This window comes from Protobothrops mucrosquamatus, unplaced genomic scaffold (assembly GCF_001527695.2).
Source record: "Protobothrops mucrosquamatus isolate PMUCROS unplaced genomic scaffold, P.Mucros_1.0 scaffold110, whole genome shotgun sequence".
Lineage (NCBI taxonomy): Eukaryota > Metazoa > Chordata > Lepidosauria > Squamata > Viperidae > Protobothrops > Protobothrops mucrosquamatus.
The window spans coordinates 983015-1009305 of NW_015386482.1; the positions used below are offsets into that span (position 1 = coordinate 983015).

The 26291-nt window shown below is 36.5% G+C and overlaps 1 protein-coding gene across 1 annotated transcript in view; it reads left to right on the forward strand.

The window, feature by feature from the left end:
- Window positions 1-600: 600 nt before the first annotated feature.
- Window positions 601-26291, forward strand: part of COL17A1 (collagen type XVII alpha 1 chain) — a 68441-nt gene continuing 42750 nt past the window's right edge. The window contains exons 1-18 of the mRNA XM_015812787.1: window positions 601-730; window positions 4647-4708; window positions 5521-5565; window positions 6189-6287; window positions 8825-8956; window positions 9399-9446; window positions 10066-10101; window positions 12272-12319; window positions 12802-12945; window positions 13944-14099; window positions 15427-15498; window positions 16084-16155; window positions 16818-16895; window positions 19341-19505; window positions 22061-22147; window positions 23620-23664; window positions 24681-24827; window positions 25269-25448. Coding sequence (XP_015668273.1) covers window positions 4654-4708; window positions 5521-5565; window positions 6189-6287; window positions 8825-8956; window positions 9399-9446; window positions 10066-10101; window positions 12272-12319; window positions 12802-12945; window positions 13944-14099; window positions 15427-15498; window positions 16084-16155; window positions 16818-16895; window positions 19341-19505; window positions 22061-22147; window positions 23620-23664; window positions 24681-24827; window positions 25269-25448 — 1609 coding nt within the window. The 5' untranslated portion in view covers window positions 601-730; window positions 4647-4653. The remainder of the gene's footprint in view (window positions 731-4646; window positions 4709-5520; window positions 5566-6188; window positions 6288-8824; window positions 8957-9398; window positions 9447-10065; window positions 10102-12271; window positions 12320-12801; window positions 12946-13943; window positions 14100-15426; window positions 15499-16083; window positions 16156-16817; window positions 16896-19340; window positions 19506-22060; window positions 22148-23619; window positions 23665-24680; window positions 24828-25268; window positions 25449-26291) is intronic.

The following is a 26291-nucleotide window of genomic DNA, read 5'->3' on the forward strand; positions in this document are numbered from 1 at the left end:
AACCCATAGTAAAAATATTCTGTCTTATGTGTAAATAATATACCTGAAGTATAAGATTTTCTTTTGGCACCCAAAAAATTCAACTAAATTACCAGGCAAAAACATGAAGTTAAATGTTTCTGCCATTTCACCAATCACTCCTTCAATTTGCTGCCATTCTGTTTTATCTTTTCTACCACACAATTTCTTTGATGCTTCACAGGTCACTATCTCTATGAAAACTTCTTACCTATTCCCAATGTCTCAAGATTCAACTGATTCTGCATTCATATGTTACTGATGTGTGTTTCCTGTGAGTCCAGTGAAAATGGTGCTGAAGTAAGGAGACATTTGGTCCTATCCAACAGAATTCTCCTTATATTTGAAATGGCTGATCTTTTTGAATTTAAGTTGCTGCTTTTCTTCCCTGTAGTTAAATTTGATTCCTGGAGGCAGGTTTTTTTTTTGCCTTCTTTCTCTCCTGCTGTTTTAGGTAATTTATAGGGTGGAGTAAAGTAGGAAACTATGATACACCGTTGTCAGGACTTGTTTAAGACAAACGTTTTGGGAAACAGAGCCTACCCATTGGAAGGGTGGGGAAAATAGGTTAAATACAAGACCAATCCAGCATTCTTTGAGAATCATTCAGGAACAACTTACCACTGAAGCAGTGCTGTTACACTTGTGGTCTTGTGGAACATCTGGAATACTGGATACAAAGCAAACAGTAACAATTACCACCAGAACCCAGGTATGCAATACAAGCAAAGAATCAGTCAGAAAAGATCCACTTTCTATTGTCCTCTGATTCTTTGGAATAAGATTTCACCAACTAATAGGGACTGATATTGAAAACCAAAATGTTTAGCAGCTATTAATGCAGAGGAAAGAGTATATGCTGGGCTGGTTCGCTTTTTGCAGGGCAAAAAACATATCATGTTTTAGCTACAGTTAGAGGTGTCTCATTAAAATGCAGGGGGAGGGGAAAGACTGTGAGATGCATTTCAAGGAAAGAAGGATGGCAACACTTCATATTTATATTTATCAGTTTCTGATGTGTATTTATCAAAAATCCTTTGTAGCAAAGAGATTATGTATTACTTTTCCCAAAGAGTGTAAACAAGGTTCATTATTTTCACTACCCGGGAGCAATGTATTCTTTCTTTTTGTGTCTAGCAAGCCAATCTTGAAGTAGTGAACTTTTACCATAATTAAAATGAGGATTGTCTTTAAAAGATATAAGCAAAGTATTGTTTGTAGCATCCTTGTCCTCAAGACTTGTGATCTTCATCATGCACCTTCATCTACTAGATCTTTTTTCATCAAAAAGTACGAAAATAATATAAGTTATATATGTTCTGATAAATACAAAAAGGTTTTGCTGAATAAGGGTAAAATTTTGTGAAGGCTTAAAAAAAACACAAAACAAAAACAAAGAAAACAAAAAAATGGATTTAAAGTGGTAATAGCAGATGTCTTGAGACTACAGAATCCATGAGAGATCATGTGCTTTTGGCTTTTGGCTTCGAATTCAGGAAACTAGTTTCCCATCCCATCTAGAGGATGCCAGGTGAAGAGTGGCTGATTTAACAGATATGTTGAGCAGAGGATATTCTGTGAATTTTAAATTAATGCATTAGTTATGACCAAAGAGGAAATAAGAAGAGACCATTATCCATTATGGGACTGACGAAGCAAAGAATTGTTTCTTTCCCTACACCTTATTTGTCTGGGTGATTGTTCTCTAGATGAGACTAAGCAACAGATACTGTCTGAGAGCCACAGATGCAGCTCAGTAAAAGGGAAAAATTACAGTGCTAATTTAAAATTTCAGCAGGGCTTACTGAAGTATAAGAATTGGAGGGTGAAAGAGCATTTAGGGTTAAGTGTAAAATAAAAGGACATTAAGCCTTGGGTGAAAGGAATACAAATCCCAGTCTTTAAAGGTGAGAGTTAGGAAAGAATTTTAGCAATATTGCCTTGTTGCTGGAAAAAGTGGGTTGTTAGAAATCACATGGTAAAATGGAAATTTGTAAGATTGTTAAGTGTTGTCACTTATATTATTAGGCACAAATAAGTAGATTAGTTGTATCTGTTAGGTTTAACACATTAGAAGTATATATTTTGTATATTAAACCAACATTGTGTACATATCAACAGAATGCATCCAGCCTCCTGGTCTGTTGTTTATACTATAACTTAGTTGGAACTTTCACAAAATGTTAATTTCCTATTTAGATATACATGGAAGACAGCTAATTTAATATTATTATTCCTGATTTATTTAAGTAGATGGTCATATTTAAAGGATGGGACATAAACCTTGTTATATTTGAAAGACTGGGCCCTGCCTAATAGACTTGAGGTTGTTTTGCAACAAATATCTTCTCAAGATAAGTAATAATTAATGTCTTAAAAGCTAGGGTTTATTCTATCTAGATAGCTATACTCAAAACCCAGTTTCTAAGGATTGTAATATCTTCTGCTCCCCAGAAGAAGCAAGACTCCCCAAATCTTTTCAAATTCATACTCCTTTTAACTAAATGCATTAAAAGCGGAAAGTGCTTAGTTATGAAGAAATATTTGATCAATGATATCAGCAATGCTGAAGAGTCACTTAGGTGATATGCCATACTTTAACTTATAGTAAAAAAAAACTAATAGTCAAGTAACAACTTGTTTAATTCCTCCTCCTCCGTCTCCTCTTCCACTCTATACCATGCCCAGAGTCTCTTTCATGTCAGGTGGGCAGCTATGCAAATATGATATATAAATAAATAATACCTTTACACCAAGGAATAATAAGGGAGTTAACTGGCAGCCAAAATACAGTTTATTGTACATTCTTTAGAAGAGACTATTGTTTTTCCCATGGCCAAAAGCAATAATTAGTAGATATATATACTTACCTTTTTTAGAGCAGAGAGCATCATTTTCAGACAAATTGGTGAATAAGTTTATCTTTATTTTATTGTTAAGATCTAATTCTAACATATTCCAATCCCACTTTTCCAGAAGAGTCACGAAATTATAGGTTTATGATCCTTATTATCCACATTTATCTTGTGAGGCTCCTTAGATGAGTACTGTATATATGAATAGCCTAGAGTATGAATGTTTAATGGGTTAAGCAGAATTTGCACTGTAATATTGCCAAGAAAAGGTTCTTGGCCTTTTGACTAAGATCAAGGATAGTATGTGTATATATCAAAAAATGTTATTGCTTCCTCCTTAACTTGCTGCTCTCTGAAACTGGAAGCTGGAAATTATACATGTTGTTATATAAATATTGTTAGAGACCAAGTTGAGGCAAGCTGCTCTAACCACTGTTCAATAGAGTCCTGAAAACCAATTGAAGCAAAGAAATGCTTATGAAGAAGAGGCTTAAAAAGACAATCGACAATAGGGTGGTAGGGATGTAGTTCAGAGCTCACAATATCCCCCCTCCAGGGTTTTAACATTTCATGTGCATCTTTCAAGCATCTTCCTTCACTGTCAGTGCTTGTCTGGGGTGAACTCATAGTATGAGTTTGAATATGACTCAAAGATTGAAGAAGGTGTGGGCTTGCTTTAGGTGCTTCAGGCATCTTTTATTTGGAGGAACAAAAGCCAAGCTATTAGCTAGCTTGAACTGTGAATGGATTTAGATGATTTGGAGGGATTTGTCTTAAGAGCCTCTTGAGATATAAAAAAAGTAACTAAAACCCTACAAAGACGTAGAATTCATCTTAAGGTAAGTACATAAAAGCCGCATAGAACTCCTGAAGTGATGATTAACTGTGTCTCACTCGCCAGTTTGCTCTCTTTTTCTGAGCTTAAAAAGTAATTTGTTAAATATGTGTCTGTTTTCGTAATAGGCAAATTATTCATGATCAGTCTTAGAGATTGTTAGACATTTGTGGTTTTGATCAACTTATACCAATGCAAACTCATGATTATCCAATCTATCATGTATTATACAAAAATTAATTCAAACTTTTCATGTTATGAATTTATTATGCTGTGAATAAAGAAAAAAGTTGGCTAAATATTCATAAATTATCACTAGATGGCCCTGTTGTAGCATTTGCCAACTTAACAACTTCTGGTTGTATGGACTTTAACTTCCAGAATTCCTCAGTAGTTTGGCCACTGCTGAGAATTGTGAGTTGAAATCCACACACCTAAACATTGCCAAGCTTGGGAACACACTGGACTGTAACACAAGTTCTGTAACACAATCTTTTTCATCTTTTACAGATTATGGTTCATTTGAACTTAGGCAGTTTTGCTAACTCTCCAAAAATCCTAGCCTTGGAACTTCCCTGGAATAATTACCAGTTTAGAGTTTTGAAAATTGAAGTTTTCTGGGCAGGTTATCTTAAGAAAGCTATTGAAAAGTGTTTTAATAGAAAGGAACCACAACTTCTCTGAACATTTATAGTGAATATTTCATAGGAAATAAGCTTATATTAATTCCCTCCCCCCCAAAAAACCATTACAAAGTCGCATCTTATTTCATGATACATCATGTGTTCTGATTTTAAAAGTCCCTATGAAGTGGTTAGTAATTATGGAAACATGTGAATTGCATTTCCTTCACTTACCACAAAGAGGCTGTGTTTGTACTTGCAAATAGACTGTTGGATGTGTGTTAATTTTTACTTTCTTTCTTCACATGTAAATAGCAATGATATGGATTCCATAACAAAGAAGAACAAGCGGGATGGAGCTGAAGTTACAGAGAGACGTAAGTATTTTTAGAAATATCAGGACCCTTACATTATCTCTCACTTTCACTCTTGAGTAAAAGCATACTCACTTTTTTCCATCAGTATGCATATATTAATATTAATATGCATATGGTGTAATTAATTATGCCAAGCTTTCTGCTTGAGAATTCTGAGAGTTGTAGCCCAAACATATCTCTGAAAAGAGGCTGTTCAAAATATTATAATAGAGATAGTTAGTACGGAGCGTATAGCCATCACCATATCCTCAAATACCTTTTAGGTTCCAGGACCTATTTTCTTTTTTTTCTTTTTTTTAAGATTGTTCTAAAGTTCTTCAAAACAAAGTGCTAATATTTAGCATCAGCATTTTTCTCACCTCTGCATTCAATAGGTATTCTTAGAAAATTTAAAAGTTGGATGTCAGTAACCTTGTACTATTGCCCTTTCCTGCCCCCTTCTGCAAGTTAAAGGAACTACCGAGAGTGGAGTAGGTAATTGAAAGAAATCTCACCATTTTGCCTGTTTAATAAATCGGTGTTTGGTACTTTAAACATTTGTTATTTTGTTATGTTTTCTTAAGAATAGAGAAGAGTTTTCAGTTTTTTTTAAATTACCAAAATGTTATTTGTGGATCAATCAGAAATGTTCAAAATCATTTTGAAAGCAGCACATTTATTCTCCTAATTTCAGTCTGACAATTTTGAAAAAGAGGCTTTGTTCAGTGATAATACTAGTTATCTCAGCAGAATTGGTACACTAGGTTCCTGGTATCTTATGCCCCTTAGGTTTTTATTTTATTTTCTTCTTGTCTTTTTTAATTTCTTTTCAGTTATTACGGAAACAGTTACCACCAGATTGACATCTCTCCCTCCAAGTAAGTAATTGCAGTAAAGTTTCTAAACTGGCATGGCTGGTTTGATTCAGTGGTATGTAAGTAAAATAAATAAATGAAAAAAATAAATTCCTAATGGTAACAATGACTTTGAACATGGATGCTATTTCGATTGTTTGTGGAAATATGTGTTTTTTCCTAAACTGAATAATTGTTAGTATTACTCAGTAATATAATATTTGATTGTACAAACTGTTCATAGTACAGTTTTCCTTTTTTTGCCCAAATTTCAACTCTCTCATATGAATGTAATTTTCAATGTTTTTATTATGAACTCTAATAGGAAGGTGATTGATTGAAAGACAGTTACTTAACTAAGAATAGTTCATTTAAGTTGGATACATTTAAAACCGCAACATATTTTAATTGCAAAACTCCATTGAAAATATACTTAATCGGGAAAGGGTAAACTCCTACAGTCAGTGTAAGACTTAACAAACTAGTTGTAATTGTAGTATCATAATGAAAATATGCAATTGTTTTAGGTATTTTCTGAAAATGGTCAAATATTGAGAGCCTAAATTATTACATGTTTTGGTGCATCTGTTTCAGTGCTGAATCTCCTGCCTTTTCTGATTCACAAAGTTTTGTGTTTTCTCTGATAGAAGGAGCTGGTAGCAGTGGGCTGAAATCAGCAGCTTACAGTGGAGGGAGCAGCATGGAACGGAGGACATATGGACATGGCAGCAATTATATGACAGCCAGTAAGTGGTTTTCAAATAAGAAGAATTTAAGTGAAAGTCATACATGGAAATGAAAAGGCCAGAGAATGGATGTGTTAGCAGAAATGCTAACTGCTGGAAAATGACAGAAGTGGGAAAAACGAGACACTCTTTTGATTCTTTACTAAAGAATGATTATCACAAAAGTATAAAGATACAACTTATAGATATTGGGTGGCATTTATTAATTGGGATGATGATGTTTATTTTCACAGGAAATGCTACCATTCATTAGTAGGAGATCGACCTACAGTAAGCCAACTATGCCAAATGTTCATTGAAATAAACCGGTTTAATCTCCTTCTAGACCTGTAGCAAAGTGGAGGGCTGCATGTGCTTTTAGGGAGAGAGCATCCACAGGGTGGTAGTATTAGAGAGAAGGCCTACTGACCATCCCACCTACATATAATCCCATATGCAATGAGGCAATTTTGAATGGGCCCTCTCTGTTACTAGACTGAGTAAGCAGATTTAGTTCTGGCAAGGCATTACCTGATGTATCCCAGAGCAATGCCATTTAGAGCTTTAAAAGTAATGACATTTGGCCAGGGAATCTACTGGCAATTAAGGCAGTGTATTTCATTCATTCTATCCTGGCAGGGTTACTGTTGTATTTTACACCAGCTGCAGCTTCCTATTATCTATCCATTATTCTTATCTTGATAGATCTCAGTCATTCTTTGGTAGTGAGATCTGACAAAAAACAGGATTCAAGGATTTCGACAAGCCACATATTAAATAAATTATTTCAGTTATGCCTTGTGTTTAATTATGTCTTTAATCCTTATGCTGAAATAGTGTATGCCCATTATTCATTAAATCTGCATGATTACAATGGTGGGATTCAAATATGCGAACAACTGGTTCTCTGTGTGGACGCCACTTCCAGAAGTCCATTCTGGGCCTGGACAACAAAAAATTAGCTACTGGTTCTGCCGAAGTGGTGTGAACTGGCTGAATCCCACCACTGCATGATTAGCTGATAAATATCAAAGTGTCTGTTAGAAAGTGCAAACAAAATTGAAGTTTCCACCAATAAGAATCCACAATAATTATTCACGTATATAAAACATTGGGAAAGTTGGAACAATGGTTAAAAATGTGTTAATGGAATTATTTTCCAGTTTCTTCTTTATGCTTCAAAGTAGCCACTGTTCCCGTCTTTTTAAAAATAGCATTTTAAAACTTAGAATGTGTCAAAAACTAACAAAATTATTGACCTAAAATGCTTCTGAAATGCCTTAATAACTTTAGATCAGTCTTTCTTAAGCTTTTTACTCTGAAAACGCCTTCACCCTTTTGACAATTATGGAGGACAACAAAGGAGCTTTTATTTGTAGAGGTTATATTTATCAATATTTGCCATATTCAAAATTAAAATTGGCACATTCATAAAATATTTATTTACTGTATTGTGAAAAAAATAAAGCCATTAGATATTAACATAAATAAAATACAGTAGTTTTCATAAAAACATATATTTTTAACAAATACATAATGATAAGAGTGATATTATTTAAAATTTTTGCAAATATCTTTAATGTCTGGCAAATAATTTTCATTTTACAAACGCTTAAGAGGATCTTGGGGACACTCCAGGGCCTTGGACTATACTTTTAGAAACAACGTTTTAAATGAACCCATAGAGACTTCTGATAGCATTAAAAAATATAAAGTTATAGAATGTTCCTAGGTTGGGGGTAATATATTTGTGTGGTTCTACTGTGTTTTGTACCATGTTTCAGTGATATGTTTGTTTTTAGCCCTGGCTGCTGTGTTTGCTTCATGTGTTTTTTAACTGTTACTTGATTTTGATAAAATTAATAAATAAACAAATTTGGAATAAGATGACTGATCATCAGAATGACCTCAGGAAAAACTGATATTAGGACATTGTTCAGAATAAGCAGATGCTACTTGGTCCTTTTGAGGAATATGTTAACAGTTCTATTCACTGTAAAAGTATGTGTGTTAATATATATATAATATCTGATATATAAATGTTATATACTGTATTGTTATATAGATAGCAAATAATACCCAGTATCTGTTACCTCAGACATACATTCCAATGAAGCATAAACCTTTATTACTCTGTACATCAGATGGCTCACATATAAATTTAGTTTTCCCTGAAGGAATTCACTGGGATTAAAGGGGTTTAAGAAAAATTCACATTTTTTGGTTGTCAAAAATTACTTAAAAATAAACTATACATGTCGTTAAACATTTTTATCAGTGCATTTTGCTTATATTCTGTTTGCTATATTTAATACAGAAGGGAACTAACATTTAGTGTCTGCTGAACAACTTTTAAGTCATCTGTGTTTCACAGATTAGTCACTCTCCAGAGGTATTTTGTTTGTAGGGTAATCTTTCTAGAATTAGAGAGAGCAAATTCATGTCATTGCGGCTATCTAGAGAAGACAAACAACAGGCCAGTTAATTGAAAAGACATCATCTCCCACACAATTCAGTCCACCAAATGTGAATCTGAGGAGGTTTTGTTTCATCTCTAGGTGGGAATGCTAGAATGAATACCTCCTCTTCTTCCTACAAGCAAGCCACCTCTCCTTCTTCCACTCTTACCAAATCACCTGGCTCCACTTTTGAACGAAAAACCTATGCTACCCACCATCCAGCATATGAAGGTATAAAAAGAAGCAGGGTTAAATGATTTTTCAAGAATTTCAAAGAAACAGGATTAGGACAATTTTAACTGATTATCCCAATTTTCCTTAAGAATCAGATACTGTATGGCTTGCTCTTTTCAGTGAATTTTGGATCGATCTGTTGTTCAGTAGAACAGTTCCATTCATGATCTTTGCAGGCACTTTCCTTAAGATACAGTTTTATAGCATAATATTCCAGGGATGATATTAATTCATCTCCGTTTCATTGAAGCAGTACACTCACTTATTTTGCAGACTAATTAATAACTCTTCTGCATGTGTTCTTCAAGCATTGTTTAAGTTTCTAAGTAAAGCTCTGGATGCTTTATTACATATTGTAATATGATGGAAATTCAGTATGTGGACTAAACTACATAATAATGTTTTCAAATTTCTTTTAATTTATTTTTTTCTTTTTCAGGAAGCTCCAGTGCAAATTCCTCGCCAGAGTTTCCACGCAAAGATTTTGGTACATTTTCCATTTTTGAGAATGACCTTAGTATCTGAAATGAATTAAGAAAGTGATGCAGATTTGCCTACATTTCTTCTAATGATAGAACTGTATTCTCTTTGTAATAATTGCTTCCAATAGTATCCTATTGAACTATACTTTTAAATTCCATCAGGCAGCAAATGAATGAGTATGTACAGCTTTTTATGGTTTTTATTTAGAAAAGATAATTGATGAAATTCACTACATTTATGGCAAGTTGTTTTCTTGCCTAAAGTTGGAGGAACCTGACCATCAATTCATTGTACCATATATATTCAGCCATAAAGGCAAATATAAAAGCTATTAATAACAAATGAAGAAAAAGTCCAAAAGTGTCAAGAATCCTATATTTCTTTGTAACTCAATAAAATAATGCCTAGAAATAGTTCTATTTTAAACTAAATATGGATATGTTAGCTGGCTATTGTTTTTTTTAAGGCAAGATGCTGAAGACCTTCATAGAGAATCTAAATAGACTTCTATATATTGGTTATTTTGCATATGTATTTAAATATAAACTGAGCAATGTTGCTGTTAGTTTTTAGAGAGCTACTCTAAAATTAAATTTCAAAGAGTGATTTCCCCCCCCCCCCAGGTTCTTCTGCTACCAGGGGACGAAGCCAAACACGAGGTGAGATCTCCTATATATATAATGATACTGGGTCACAAACTCTTTGCCTTGTCCCAAACTATCCTTAAATATTTATTCCATTTGAAAAAGATAAATTGATATTTGGAATTGCAAGTTGCTGTTCAAGAAAATTCAAAGAAACTCTATTGGGATTTTTCACAGAGAAATTCTGTAGAATTTATGCTGGAAATATGAACACTACAAAGAGACATTTTATCATGTATGGTGGATGTGTAAAAAAGCTAAAAAATGTTTGGATACACATACATACACTAATTCAGAATATTTTAAAAAGTAATGTACAATTGAAACCAGAGGCTTTTCTTTTGGGATTACAGATAGCTAGAAAAAAGTTATGGAACTTGTTTTTATATGTGGCAACTGTAGTACGATTATCATATTCTCAAAAGCAGAAAAGTTCAACATTACCCACAACATAGTAAAGATGATAGAATTTTCAAAGATAATTGACTAATTCTTGATTAAAGAAAAGACAATATGTACATTTATGGCAGACCAGGAGTCTCTTATAAACTTTTTATATGAAACAGAAAAATATACTTATGACTTATAGTTTTGATTATTAGAAAAAAAAATAGATTATAGAAAAAGTAAGGTTTAAAATAAGAGATATTTTTGTAATTGTATTTGCTGCTAAGGAAATCATAAAGCTTTTCTTTCTATTTTCTTTTTATCTTTTGACTCTGTATTAGATTTTGTTTTTTATGTTTTTCAAAAATTTTAATAACACATATTACAAAAAGAAAATTGAAAGACACTGAAATGGCCAACCTGGCACCCATAGGAAATTTATCTGTGAATGTTCAGTTTTTCATCTCTAGTTTGACTGTATTGTGTTTATTATCCCAGCATTGCTTTTTGCTTTTGAATACTTTGCCTAAATATACTTCACTTATTACTGTATTTTTCCGTGTATAAGACACTATTTTTTCCTGCAAACACCCTGTTCAAAAACCAGGTGCGTCTTAAACAAGTGCAGTGTTTTATGCACGAAAAAATAATGGTAACCTCCGCAGCCCAGGGCATGTCTGTGTGGGTTCTTTACATGCCGCTGTCATGCTGCCTGGTGCAGGTGTCAAGCCCCTGTGGGCTTGCCACTAACGGGAGGGGGGAGGGGGATGGCGGTGTCAGGAGGCAGCGGATGGGACCAGCAGCATGGATGGCAGCGACAGCCCTTTTCCTCCCTCGTACCTGTATGCTAGCCGGGGACCCTGTGGAACGCAGCTGCGAGGCCATCCTGCTTGATAATAGCGGCCAGACGAACTTCCGGATTTGCCGGCTTAGCTGTTTGGCGCTCCACTGAACAGCTGATTGGCGCAGAGAAACAGCAGGGAGTTTAAAACCTGCCTTCCCTTCCCTTCCCTTGCTGTCACGCGGGTTTGTTTACCAGGGACGGAAGGCTGCTGCTGTGAACTGACTATTCATGCTCATCGTGTCGGATGCTGGTTGGGGGGGTGGGGGGTGGGGCTGGCCGGGAAGCATCTATTTAGAGCGCTGGGAGGTGGTTGCTCCCAGCGCTGACTTTGTTTGCTGTAAGCTTGGAACTCGCAAACTTATACAAGGGTGCGTCTTATACACGGAAAAATACGGTATGCTTTAAGTTCAATGACCTTTAAATAATTATACAACATTGCCACATATTTATGTGGTCCCACACTTCAGTAGTATCATCAGACTCTTGGTCCCTGTCTAAAACTGAAAGTAATTCTAAACACAATTTTCTAGCAACCCTTTTGGAAGATATAAGGAAAAATCACTGTAGATACAGGAATTTCAGCAACTGAACTGCTTCCCAACATCTAATCAGTGTATCCCACAATATACATAAAGGTAGAGTGCTCTTTGCTTTGCTTTCTTTGTTACTTCCTTTCTCTGAACTGGCAGATCTGATCACTGATAAAAGAACTGGAAGACGGATGTTGACTTTTGAATCTTTATAGTATGGGAACCAGCAATTACAAGTAATAGACAAGTAGCAAGAGGAAATTAAAAAGGAAGAAATCAGATACAACTAAATATAATGAATTAGATCATGTTCATCTATAGCTTTGTGGAATATCTTAAAATTCAACTGCAGCTTTAGGATATCAAATATCAAATACATCTCCTACTTTAAAATGAGCCTTTTGTTTCCTTTTGTCTTGCACAGAGAGTGAAATCCGAGTACGGTTGCAGAGTGCTTCTCCATCAACCAGGTGTAAGTGCTATAGCTGTTGTCTATATTCCTAATTTGAACAAAGGTAGAATTTTGGTAAACAATTCACAATTGTCATCAGTAATCTTTTTCTTCAACTGAAATTCCCTGCCCAGTATGTCATATAATACTTTTAATCATCAGAGTAACCAGTTGCCCAGAAATGGGAAATTGAAATAGGTAGCAAGAATAATTATTATGGCTACTGAATTATAGATGGCATGATCATGATAAGAAAGAAATACTAGTATTGAAAAAGGCAGTTAACACAGAATCAAGTTCTTTCTCACTTAATGTTCAAATTCAGACATCCATCAAAGCCTCTATCATTGGTTTCAGATCCATCTATTGACCAAAATATAAAACCTTGCACTTAGTGTTAAGATTAGTTGATTTGAGTAAGCAATTCATTGTACTTTCAGATGCAGTTTATATCTGAATACAATCAATGTGGTTAAGTTCCCAGTATCTTTTTTCTCCTTCAGGGACAGAATTGGATGATGTCAAGCGACTCTTACGGGGAAGTCGATCGGCGAGTGCTAGCCCTACTCGTTCCCATTCAGGCACCCTCCCTATTCCAAAGAAAGCTGTTGTTGAAACCAAAATGGTGACAGAAAGCTCCCAGTCAGGTATTTTGTGCTGAATCTGATGAAGTAAAAGTCCATTGAGAAGCTTGAATTGATGGGGAAGCCACAGGTTTCTATTAAAACAATATGGAAGATGCTATGAATATATTCTTCAGATCATTGAAGAATAATAGAATAATAATATTGGAAGGGATGTTGGAAACTTTCTAGTTCTCCCCCCCCCCCCCATCCAGCCAAGGTACTCGCTTGGTTATCTAAATTTTGCTTGAAAACCTCCAGTGATGGAGCACCCATGATACTAAAAAGCAGGCTTTCTTGCTGCTTAATAGTTCTCACCATCAGGCAATTTCTTCTTATTTGAAGATTGGATCTCCCTCTGTGAAGCTTCCATTCTTTTGTTCTACCATTTGGAGCTATAGAGATTAAATTCATAGATTTCTTTTTGTGGCTATTCTTTAAGTATTGGAAGACTACTGTTATGCCCCCCCTTTAATCTTTTGTTCTTTAGGCTAAGCATACCCCTACCTATATCTCATTTACAAGCAATTAAAAAGTCTTCAGTGATCAGAGTAAGGATCGAGGCATTCTGCTACTAAAGCAAATGACATAATGGTGTTTACTCACATTTTTTGTACAGAAGCTAATTAGTATAGTAACTTGAATATAGAGAATCCTTTCCTAAAACCTGAGGGAGGTAAGTTATTTCACAAGTACATACAGTCATGCTGCTTAACATCTTACTATTGATTCTCAGCATCAGTACCTGAAATAACTGTTTCTCTTTGCCAAATGGTGACACAAGCCAGTTCTGTTCATAGATGAAGGGAATAGCAAAGTTCAAAAGGATCAATAGTCTTTCTCCTTGTTCATCAAAGCCCAACTTTACTTCCATGAGACTAGAATATTAACAAAATTCAGATAATATCAGGATTTTGCATGTTGTCCTATCTGCTTTACATGAAAGGAATATAAAAAAACCCTCTTATTATTATATACTATTAAAATCCAATTTGGGATAATGTTCTTTTATTTTCCTTCAGTGTCAGGGACTTATGACACAACAATCTTGAATGCTGCCCTCCCATCATACATGTGGTCCTCCACCCTGCCTGCAGGGTCATCTCTTGGCGGCTACCATAACAACATGACCCAAAGTTCATCTTTGATCAACACTGCAGCCCAGTCTACTGGGTCAGGTATGCATTCATTTATAAAAGTCTCTGCAATGCTGGGCTGCCAAATGAGGCCATTAATGGCCTGTCCTGGTATTTAGAAATTTTGTGCGTCTGGATGACAAGAAACAAGAGTCAAGATCAATCTTAACAAGACCAAATGGCTGTGGGTATTTTCCCCCCCTCATCCTGGTAACCTTTCTTTACTAGACTTGGATGGGCTTGTACTTCCCCATTCAAGACTGGTGTGTAATCTGGGGTCTTTTGGGATTCACAACTTCTGCTCAAGGAACAGAGTGCAGCTATGGCCAAAAGGGATTTCAAATTGATTTATTTCCAAAGTTGCTTTTTCAAAAGGCAACTGGACTTTGTTTCTCCTTGAAGATATTTTGCTTCTTATCCAAGAAGCTTTTTCAGTTCTGACTGAAGTTCTGACTTCTCCAGTCAGAACTGAAGAAGCTTCTTGGATGAGAAGCAAAACATCTTCAAGAAAAACAAAGTCCAGTTATCTTTTGAAAAAGCACTTTTTGGACAACCATGACCTGGATGACTGAGAATCTCCATAGATATATTGATTCATTCTGCTATCTGTTATCTGTTCTATTATCTAGTAAGGAGGCCCTCTAGATGGTCACTTACACCCTAATCACCTAACAAATGGACTATTTAAATATATCTACATGGGGCTCCCTTGAAGGCAACTCAAAAAGCAGAACTTGTCCAGAATGTGGTGTCATGAGTTGCAATGTGATACCATTATACCGCATGCTTCATAAGTTGCCAGTTGACTTTTGGGTGAAATTAAAGATGCTGGTTACCACCTGTAAAGCCTTTCATATTATAGGGCCAGTTTTTACTTGATCAGCTATCTCTAATAATTTCTTCCTATCTAGTATGAATCAGCAGAATGGGTGTCTTCCAAGTCCCTTTAATTAACAAACTATCAGAATAGTATAATGAGAGCCTATCTTGAATTTCATGGATGCTGTTTGAAAGCTTTGATTAATTAGCTGCTCATTATTTTGATCAAAATAGAGCAGTCAGGACTTTGGAAAGTAAAGGAGGCTGACTGGAGATGTGTGTAAAAAAGGCTGTGATTTAAAGAAAAGGAACTTTACTCAGGAATCCAGACCTTCTTTAGGGGCTATGTGTGTTCTTAATGGAGACCCAATACATCTAGCACTGGTGGATAAATAGCTATAAGAAAAAAAAAACCGACTGTCACACATCTGAGGTGTAACACAGCCACTTTTTCTTGTAGCTATTCAACCACCAGTACCAGAACTTTGGGTTGTGGTTGGCTCATGTCTACATTTTCAACACTTTTTATTTCTGTTACTTTCTCTTGCAGTGTTTGGAGTTCCAAACAATTTGGCCCCAACTTCACCCATGCTAAATGGTGGTCTTAGCAATTCTTCCACAGGTTTGTTTTCTCCATTTTTCCCTGTTTCAGAAAAAGGAAGCATTCGAGCATCTGTTATTGCTCTGTAATCATATGTTCTGTGTTAATGGCACAAGAGAGGAGGCATATCCAGATAAGTTTTCCCTGCTTACTTTAAATTAATGCCTCGGTAAATGTAGATGTTCATATTTGGTATATATATTTATACATTTAATAACCTATGAAAAAACCATGATAAAAATGTAAACAAATCAAATGTAAACAAAAACAAAGGTCAGCTATTAAATATATATTCTCCATTAATCTTACTCCAATGATTGTACGAATTATCACTGCCAGAAATGTTGGCATAGCACTAAGAAAGCAATTTTTTTCCATCTTTAATCTTGGAATTTCAAAGATAATTGTCGGGATATTTCCTTATGATAAAAGGTGGTTCCAGCATGAGAGGAAAAAGGACAGTAAATGGGTCTGCTAACCAGCTACAATTCCATTATTTGTACATGATTAATTTCATGCCATCCATACAAAATGTTACTCACTTTAACTATATATATATATATATTAAATATGCTTGTATCTGACCCTCAGATATTTTTTTTGCAGTATACGGTGTTCAAAACAACCTGGCTCCAAACACCCTTGGGGTCACCAGTACTACAACCACAGCTTCCACAGGTAACAACACTTGGTAAAAAATATCTGGAATTCAAAGCATTTTTGCTAGCATTCATTTGCCTTAGAAATGATGGAAGAATGTTGGAAAATTATTTCTTATTGCTTATTTCAAAATACTGTAACTTGTGTAGAGCTCTGTAATGTATCTCTGATATATCTACTGTTTTGCTAGCTTGCATATCCACTAATTTCAGTGTTGTCCTAAATTATTCTTTATCTCAGTAAATCACTTGTACCTGGATAAAGAATAATTGGGCATGGGGACATCGATCAGAGATAAATAATACATTCTGAATATTAAAGCAAAGCAGATTAAATCCTTGCAGTTGTGATTGGGGCAATCTTCCATGTGAAACCTTCAAACCTAGTGAATAAATGGCTACATTTGTGGTCTCCAAAGCCTCTATAGACCACAGCATTGAAATTCAGTGATAAACTATCATTTCAATCCCCACACTGAATTTTCAGTGATAAACAAGAGACACGTGGGTACATCATAAATATTAATTCATCTAAGAGCCCCCAGCCCAGTCCTGCAGTAATAAAAGTATATACATCCCAGCCCATGTCCAAAAGCTGGGGAAATACATAGTTAGATATTTTCCTTGGACTTCTGGAAATCTAGAATTTTGTCTTTATTCCCCATTCCTTTTCTTTTTCAGCAGCATATGGAACAAAGAAAAATGCAGTGCAAAGCTCTGGTGTGACTAGTACAGGTGTATCCACATCATCTGCAACTGGTGAGTCTCCCCCACTTTCACATGAAACAGCAAAGCAGACTCTGCAGAACTGAGCAATGCCCCTTTCTGTGCTACCTGTTGAGTACACGATGGGGAGAAGGACTTGCGCTTCTGCCTTACTGTCCTGCCTGCTATCCAGCAAATCAGCGCCCTGCCAGTCTCCTTTTCCTGGATGTCCCAAAGGTACTTTGCCAAAAGACAACTGGCCTTTCTTGGTTTATTTTGCTGTTTCACTTCTCATCCAAGAATTTTCTTCAGTTCTGAACTGAAAAAGAACTGAAGAAGCTTCTTGGATGAGTAGAGAAATGTTTTCAAAGAAAAAAAAACCCAAGAAAGTCCAACTGACTTCTGAAAAAACATCTTCGGGACAACCATGACCTGGTGATTGAGAATCTCCATAGACTTTCCCAGATCGACTTTCAAATTTTTCTCTGCGATGCTGGTACTTGTGGGTTTTGATAAAATGTACATCTTGATCTATTTCAAAAACAAACAAAAAATTCTCTACATTTAAATCTTCAGACTTTCTGATGTTAGAAAAGTTGCTGTTTCAGACAAGGCTTAATCAAATATGGAATAGGGCTGCAGTGGCCAACAAGGCATGGTGGGAAAGGGAGGATTTTGGTCAAATTTAGGGATGGCCTATGCTTGATCTGAAGAAAAGGAGCATAGAAGAAAGTGTAAGGAACGTATTTGGTTTCTGCTTCACTGTATTGTTGTAGGTACAAACCAGTACATGATACTAACAAAATTTCCAGCCTTCATAGTAAAGCAAGAACATCATAATAGCTTTTTTTCCCTTAGGAAGGTTCTGATTCCTCTTAAACAATTATCTGGGGGAGAAGACTGACTCTAAATTTATCACTGATATGGTTTGGCTAGTGTAGAATCTAGAAAAGCCCAAATGGGATACCTGCTGGAAAACATATCTTCTGATACTGCACATTTCTTAAGCTATCTGTGCTTTATATAGGTCTACATTAAATGTTAAACCTTAAAATAATCTACAATATTTCAATTTGATTTATAATTTAAATAAGTACAGCCACAGAAATTTACCAACCATGTGTTTTTTTCTTGATGTTATTTGAGAACTTAATGCTATCATTACAACAACTCACAGTGCTGGGTTATCCCTACTTCTGTTTGAGATCACCTATTTAGTGGAGAAATTCACATATCTAACATAGGGAATTTACTCCACAAGACATGGGGACATCCACGTAATAGGATGGATTTAAAGTGGGACTGGAGGTTTAGTTGATCAAAGCCTGAAGATTCAACATCTCTCAGAGTTTGGGTAGCTACTCTGCAAATACTTGGAGGGGCTGGGAGGGGGGAAACAGTAGAATAAAAGGTACGGTATGTCTTTACCTCTTTCCAGTCACTGTTGGGCCACTGTGAGAAACAAAATGCAAGATTAGGATAGGCTTTGGTCTGACCTATCAAGGCTTATGTTATCAACAAAATAAACTTACCAGGAGACACTTTAAATGAGATGTCCACTAGAGGAAGCTGCTGCCTTTAGAAAAAGGAAACAAAAGCAAAGCATTGAAAAGTTTACTTTATTTTGCAGCAGAGTTTCTTTGATTGATACCATACTGCCTAATGGCAAGTCTATAAACTCTATGTTGGACAGTTTTCAGAGAAGTTTTCTATGCTCTCTTACTGCATAAATCAAGCAGAAAGCTAGTTTCTCTTCTGATAGATTTCTCAGATCTGCATTACAAAGGGAAATGACTTCACCTATCAATATTAAAGGATCTCTTAAGCAAAGAACCAAGATTTGTAATACTTTTACTACAGAAGATGTATCTAACTTGTGACATTCACTGCCTTATCACTGTTTTGATAAAAGATTTTCTTAAAAAATGCCATTCCATATCTGCTTAGATATTTTGAATTATGTTGCCTAAAATTTGCAATATGCACACATACATAAATACATATATGTTTCTTTTTCATCTTTTAAATCTGGGTTTCCATCTCCTTTTCCTGCTTTTTTTCCAGCTATGTTCCTGTGCCTTTAATATAGAAATAGGCAGTCATGTGATGTCCATGCTCTTGATTGGCACCAAGGCTACAGTGTTTGGGAACAAGATTATGAATAAGAATAGATCCTCATCTTTTTCTGCGCTTTGTGGGAAATATTTTATGGGATTTTAAGTTTGTTAAGTTTACTTCTGTTATATGTTACAGTTTTTGTGTTTCCTACTTGCCATGCAAGGATCACAAAAAAGTGAGCTAAGCTCCAGAGTAACATCTGTATCCAAGTTGATATTTTAAATTAAATTATTCTGGAGAAAATCTATGTGATCACTAAGAATCCACACCAACTTGATGACACATTATCAATCAGTCTTTTCAAGCGGTTTCATCAAAGTAGGATAACTGCAATATCCAATATGTATATGATTGTTTTCTTCTGTCTTTTCTGACACTCAGTTGCCACCTCTGCAAACTCTCAGAGTGACGACATCCTACGCAAAGACTGCAAATATCTGCTCATAGAAAAAGATAATGTAACTCCCAAGAAAGAGATGGAACTGTTGATCATGTCCAAGGACAGCGGAAAAGTTTTTAGCGCATCAGGCACAGGCCTCAGTGGAGGTCAGTTTTCTTCCCATTCTTGGGGCCACATATTGATTTGATATCAGTTCAGAAAGTACACACTACTTATATGGGTTCTGTTTTCCCCCAACCTTGTTTTATATCATCTGGTAATGTCAGGGAAAATGGCACAATTCCTTCCTATGTATAGTAAATATTTTCTATTTTTGTGTGATACACTGAATCACAAACAATAGCCACCATTCTTTTTCCAGTCAGTGTTTCTGAGCTATCTCTACATGTTGGAGAACATAATCTGGTAAAGCTAAAAAGAAATGCATGTCACTTCAATTAAAAATAAACGTTCATAACAACAAGAAGACAGAGGAGAAAAGTAGTAAGTTGCAAAGTATAATTATAAAAACATAAAAGCAAATACTAGTTTTGGTATAACTATAAAGGGAAAGGGAAAGTTTCCCCCTATCCAGTTATGTCTGACTCTAAGGGGTGATGCTCATCTCCATTCCTTAGCTGAAGAGCCAGCATTGTCCAAAGACACCTCTTTGTCATGTGGCCAGCATGACTATATGCCAAGGCACACAAGAACACTGTTGCCTTACCACCAAACTGGTACCTATTTATCTACTTGCATTTGCATGCTTTCGAATTGCTAGGTGGACAGAAGCTAGGGCAAGTAACGGAAGCTCACCTCATCACATGGCACTGGGGACTTGAAACTGGGCAATCGGCTTTCCAGCTGACAAGTTCAGCATCTAGAATAGAATAGAATAGAATAGAATAGAATAGAATAGAATAGAATAGAATAGAATAGAATAGAATAGAATAGAATAGAATAGAACTGGAAGGGAACCTATACCATCTCAGACAAGTGACTGTCTAGCCTCTTCTTAAAAATCTCCACTGATGGAGCGCCCACGATTTCTGGAGGCAAGCTGTTCCACTGGTTAATTGTCCTCACTGTCAGGAAGTTTCTCCTTAATTCCAGTTTCCAACTATTGTTTCTTGTCCTGCCTTCTGGTGCTTTGGTGAATAACGCGACCCGCTCTTCTTTGTGGCAGCCCCTCAAATACTGGAATACTGCTATCATGTCCCTGTATGGGGGTTCAGTAATCAGGGAGGACGTTGCCCCTGTATCTACCAGGCACTCATATGTTTTTCTTCCTATTGTAAGGGAGAAGAGGAGCTCTCCCTCCTGGCCATTCCTTAAGGGAACTGTGAGGCCAGAGAAAGTTGCCCTGTATTCTAGTGGCTCCTGGCTGAGTCAGGAGGAGTCATAATGGTCCTCAAACTGCACATGTCGAGGTGGTCTGGGGTGCCCAGTCTCACTTAAGGCAGCTGGTCCCCTTGGGATTGGAGCTCTGGGAGGGGGATATTGTTTCCTGGGTTCAGAGAAACTGGCCCTGCAATCTTTCCTCATGTGTCCCCTCCTCCCACATTTGAAGCAGTGAGAGCACCTATTTCCTTGCTCCACTGTTTGCTCACATCAGGTCCCCTTTTGATATATCTATATGGTGAGGTAAATTACTGTAGCTTAATAGATTTAAGGAGAACAAAATAAATATGAGTAGGTTTCATGTTGTTCAAGTGAGATGATTTTGAGTGGCAGTTGCTTTTTTCTGACCAATGAGCAAAAATATTCGTAGATAAGAAGAAACATCAAACTTACTTAGATGGGGGAATGAGCGAGGAAATGGCAATCTTCCAGACAGACAATCTTGTATGTTTGTGAAAGGATACTGGCTGGGATATGACTGGAAGAAGGAAGGAAGTGGAGCACAATCCCAAGAACCCACAGAAAATTAATCTACTGAGCCTGAACTTCACTGTGACTAGTTTCTCATGGGCCGAAAGCTCCAATGAATTAAAAAAAATCTGGTGTTATTGTATACTGAACTGTTTGTAGGAATAAACCTTCAGGCTGATATCTCGTATTACTGTACCACTCTAACCACTCTGCATATATAATAGATAACACCAGCTGCATTCAGTCCTGCAGTTGCCATCTCATTACTTTTCAGACTGATCACAGTATACCACATTTACTCCCTAAAGACATGAGAATTGATGACCTTGTTTAATCAATACTGGATTAATACGATAGTGATATTAGTGAAGTGAACTCATTAAGGCTCCAATTCACACCATATTCCAAACAAGGATGGATATCTTTTTCAACCTGTGCATTAGATTATAATCTTCTATCCTGCTGGATGGTTACAAGGCTTATGACATCCCATGGGGCTCAATTTTTAAATATCCTTTCTACAAGGAGGTTTAGTGTTTGAATAGGTCCTGGGGGAGGGGGTTTGATCCTTATGTAAAAATATTATTGGTAGCTTAATTTGGGGAGTACATCAAGATTTGGAAAGTGTTTAACAGATACTGTACACTTCCACGAAGCTTCTTGTTTTACTCTTAAAACCCCTCATCTTCCACAAACATGGAGAAAGGTCTAAAAATTCTTGGCTCCAACAATCAATAAGACTTAAAAAAGCTTTCTGGATGTTGTTGTTGTTGTTTTTTAATTTGGAGATAAACTGGTATTAAGCCATTTCATGTTTATCCTAAATATGATTTATTTGGGCCCACTACAGGTTATTATTCAGAAGACACCTTACAAAAAGACAAACAGGCTATCACTTCTTATGCTGGAGATTCCTATCTGAAATCAGAAACAAATGGTATGTCATTGATTCTCTGTCTTGATTTGACCAATTAAAAGAAGAATAAAAATACAGCTCACACAAAAAATGTATGATAACAATGATCAGGCTAATTAAAACAATGGCTTTTCTGGTGGCAAGGCTGTGAAAGCTGGGCAAAGAGAAAGAGTGAGAAACAAATAGATATCATGGAATTATGAATTTGGATATCATGGTTCTGAGACGAATAAAGCAGAACTCCAAGGCTCATTTGTAAAGTTGGAGATATTTGCTAGGGTTAACATGAACTACAGTATAAAAAGAATCAGAACCCAACTATTTCTTTGAAGTGATAATCAGAACACAAAAACTAGTATACTTTGGTCATGTGATGCTAATGGATGATGAACTAGAAAAACAATTATTCTTGACAAAGTTGAAGATAACAGAAGAAGGGAAAGAGAATAATAAAGTAGATGAGCAACTTCAAAGAGATCACTGAAACATCATTGGAAAAGTTATCAACAGGGGGAGGTCAAGTTGGTGAGCATTTGTCCATACAATTCAGAAATGCACATGAATGTCACCATATAAGCACCAAGAATTCCTGGTCAACTATTTGGTATAGTAAAAAGGGCTCATCTGCATCCGCTCACCTATACTTCTGAACACCAGGCAGAAAAATATCATGCATATGAAACTATTAGGATATAGGACAGTGATGGCGAAACTTTTAGAGACCGAGTGCCCAAACTGCAACCCAAAACCCACTTATTTATTGCCGGGTACCAGGTGGGCATGGCCCACTGGATGGGCGTGGCTGTGGTGGTCATGGCAGATTGGGTGGGTGTGGCCAAGGTGGGCGTGATCACCTCAATGTTGCTCGGGGGGAGGGACGCCTGTGGGGGCCAGGCAGGGTTGGGGGAGATCCAGGGGGGCTCTGGCAGGTGTGGGCAGGAGGCTCATCCTGCGGGGTGAGGCGAGGCAAGGCGAGGCGAGGCAGGGTGGGGATGCCATTGTCACAGGGCAAGGTGAGGCAGGGGCCGGGGTGGCTGCTGCCTGACACCATAGGCCCCTGCACACAGAGGCCAGCGAGCGCATGGGTGCTGGGATGCATCTAGCCATGTGGGACCTCGGCGAGTTAGAGGGCAGCTGGTTGAAGAGGGATGGTTGCCATCTCCAGGGCATGGCAAGCGTGCCCACAGAGAGGACTCTGAGTGCTGCCTCTGGCATGCGTGCTATAGGTTCGCCACCACTGATATAGGAAATTAGTTTCCTATCTGTGCAGTCTTTCTATTCCATTGGGGGGGGATTTGAAAAACAAATCTTAATTTATAATTACAGTGTGGTTTGCAGTAATTCGTCAAAGTCATGTCCCTGTTCTCTGACCACTGAAGCCACACTGTAGTATTGTCTCACATTCATATTACTACTGTGGATTAAACTCTGTTTATAACAAACAACAGCTCTGTGCAGGAAGAGTTACCCTTATGTTCTTTTTGTTCTTACAGGTGGACTTAAATCTGTTTCCACAAAAGACAAAACCATTGTCACAGGTGAACACCCATACAGTATTCATTAGTTCTTGGTTTATATAGTGCAGAAACCATTGACCGTTAATAATAGATTCAAATTGTTTTTTGGAAAAATATTTATTTAAAATTGGAGGCCATTCAATGTGGTGGGTATTTTTTCTACAGACAAATGCTAACACACTTTTTTATGTGAACCTGAATACCACACATGCAGGATTTAGAAAATCCAAAGCACATTTACCTTATTCTGTGCCAATTAAATTAAATAATAAAATAAATAACTTTTAGGAGTATTCTACTCTTTGGGGAATTGTAACTGTACAACTGTAGTCTTCCAGGGAGATTTTCTGATTGGACCTGGTTAGGTTGAACAACTATGACACAACAGGCTATTTTTCATTCGATGTCTATATCTGAAGCTCAAAATATCCAGATGTCTCATAGTTGAACTGTTGTTAAACAAAAAAGAAAAAAATCACTTTTGAGAGTGTAATATGTACCATAGCTGCATCAATAATGGAATGTTACTTCATGCTACAAAAACAATTACGAAGATTTCTTTAAAGAAACCAATAATATAAACCTTTGTATGGTGTATCTCTCTGTATATTCATATGTATTTGCATATGTGTGTGTGTCTAGGTGTGTCTGGGTATCTGTATGTGTCTCTGTGTCTCTCTGTGTGTGTGTATTTGCTGTTTGTACTAATTAAAGCCCAATATTTCTCAAAAACTGAAGACTGGTTCTCAGTGTGGGTTCTTTAACTATGAAATGAATATTTATTTAATGCTAATTGTTGCAATAATGGGTTTAGAATTCTGAATAAGACTCAAAGATACCTTGATTTTTATCATCCCCCGCACCAACTGTCGGCTTTTTATTTATTATTATTTATTGAATTTATATACCGCCCTATCTCCCTTACGGGACTCAGGGCGGTGAACAGGCGATAATAAAAACCACAATAAATATACACAATATTTATATTTTGCAATCTCACTTTCCAGTGACTAACTTGTTTTTATTATCCTCTATAGAAGGCAAAGGTGATGGATGTGGAGGGGCTGGGGGCTGTCCAGCCTGGTGCCCCTGTAGCTCATGTTGCAACTGGTGGATGTGGCTCCTTGGATTGCTACTGGCCTGGCTGCTCCTTCTTGGTCTCCTTTTTGGACTTATTGCTTTGGGTAAGATACTATCATTGAATGCTAAAAGTTCAAGATCTTTTCAAATGGTCGATCCCAGAAAATAAGGGTATATCATATTAAGTCATAGTTTATTTTAACCATATTTTATTGAGCATACTATAATGGCCTGGATTACACATACTATTAAAATAAGATCCATGATTGTACTCTATACAACAGTGGCTGTGTTTATACAGCATGCTAAACCAAAACCAGAGCAAAGCAAATTCAGCATAACTTTGTGTAATGTGTGAACTAGATTTCTATGATTCTGAACAAAAACAATTGTTTCCATTTTTGAAAGAGGCTCACTAAAAGAACTGTCTTGAAATTTCTTCAGTTCATAGTTGTTTTCTGTGCAGTAATTATTTCTTGAAAAGCATGCATGAAACTACAAAGTCTAAGGACAACTGAATTCTTTATTTTACTTCAAACTTTCAGCGGAGGAAGTACGGAAGCTGAAATCCCGAGTGGAGAGCCTTGAATCACCAATTGAGTATCGGCAAGGAATTGGCACTTACTCAGAAAAGTTAGTCAGCCAGGGAGGCACACTCAGCAATATGAATGAACATGAACTGCGGAATTATCTGAGAACATTGATAAGTATGGAGATGAAGCAAGGTGAGAAACATATAAAAATCAAATTGGTTAGGAGATGAAATGATGTATTTGCCAGAAAAGATACTGAATTGTTTAGCTATTAGTTATCTTTTCTAAGAATTATATGATGAGAATGACTGGATCAATTTGGATTACATAAGTTTTGAGACTTATGTAATCATTTAGATAACATATCTTTGCTGTACAAATCCGGAAGACCATTTTGTTATTGCCATTGTTTTTGTTCGGTCCTTCTAACTCCAACTCACATAACCTCCTTAGCCTGCTCCAAGAATGATCCCCTGTTTGCAAAGGACATGTCCACATGCCACTACCTATCCATAGTCCAGGCAATCTGAGGATGGTTTTAGATGCTCCACTGTAAAGGTTTTCCATCTTGTCCCACCTCCAAATGCTGCACATGCAGGCAATGTTGATACTAATGGAGCAGGTAGCCCTGTGGCTCCAGTTGGTTCTGCTGGTTTCATGTAGGACGATTTCCATCCATCCAGTTCTTGATAGATTATTCTGGCCTTCAAACCTCTTTCAGTATGAAGAGGAACAGAATTCAGTTCCACGGCCACTTTTTAAAATTAAATCAGTTTATGTGATTGTACATCTCACAGATACATATCTGGGTGATTAAGACATTAAAAACCAATTCAAAAAACAGTATCAACAAAACATAAAAATCCTACAATGGTTAAGAACAAACAATAAATACTAAATAACACACAAAGACATCTTATTTCATGGATCATTTAACCTCCTGACCCCCATGTACTGGAGCATATCTAGGTCTTCGGTGCTTTGTAAAAGGTCAGCAGGGTCTTTTTTAATGGGTTCATCAACCAGACAACTAGT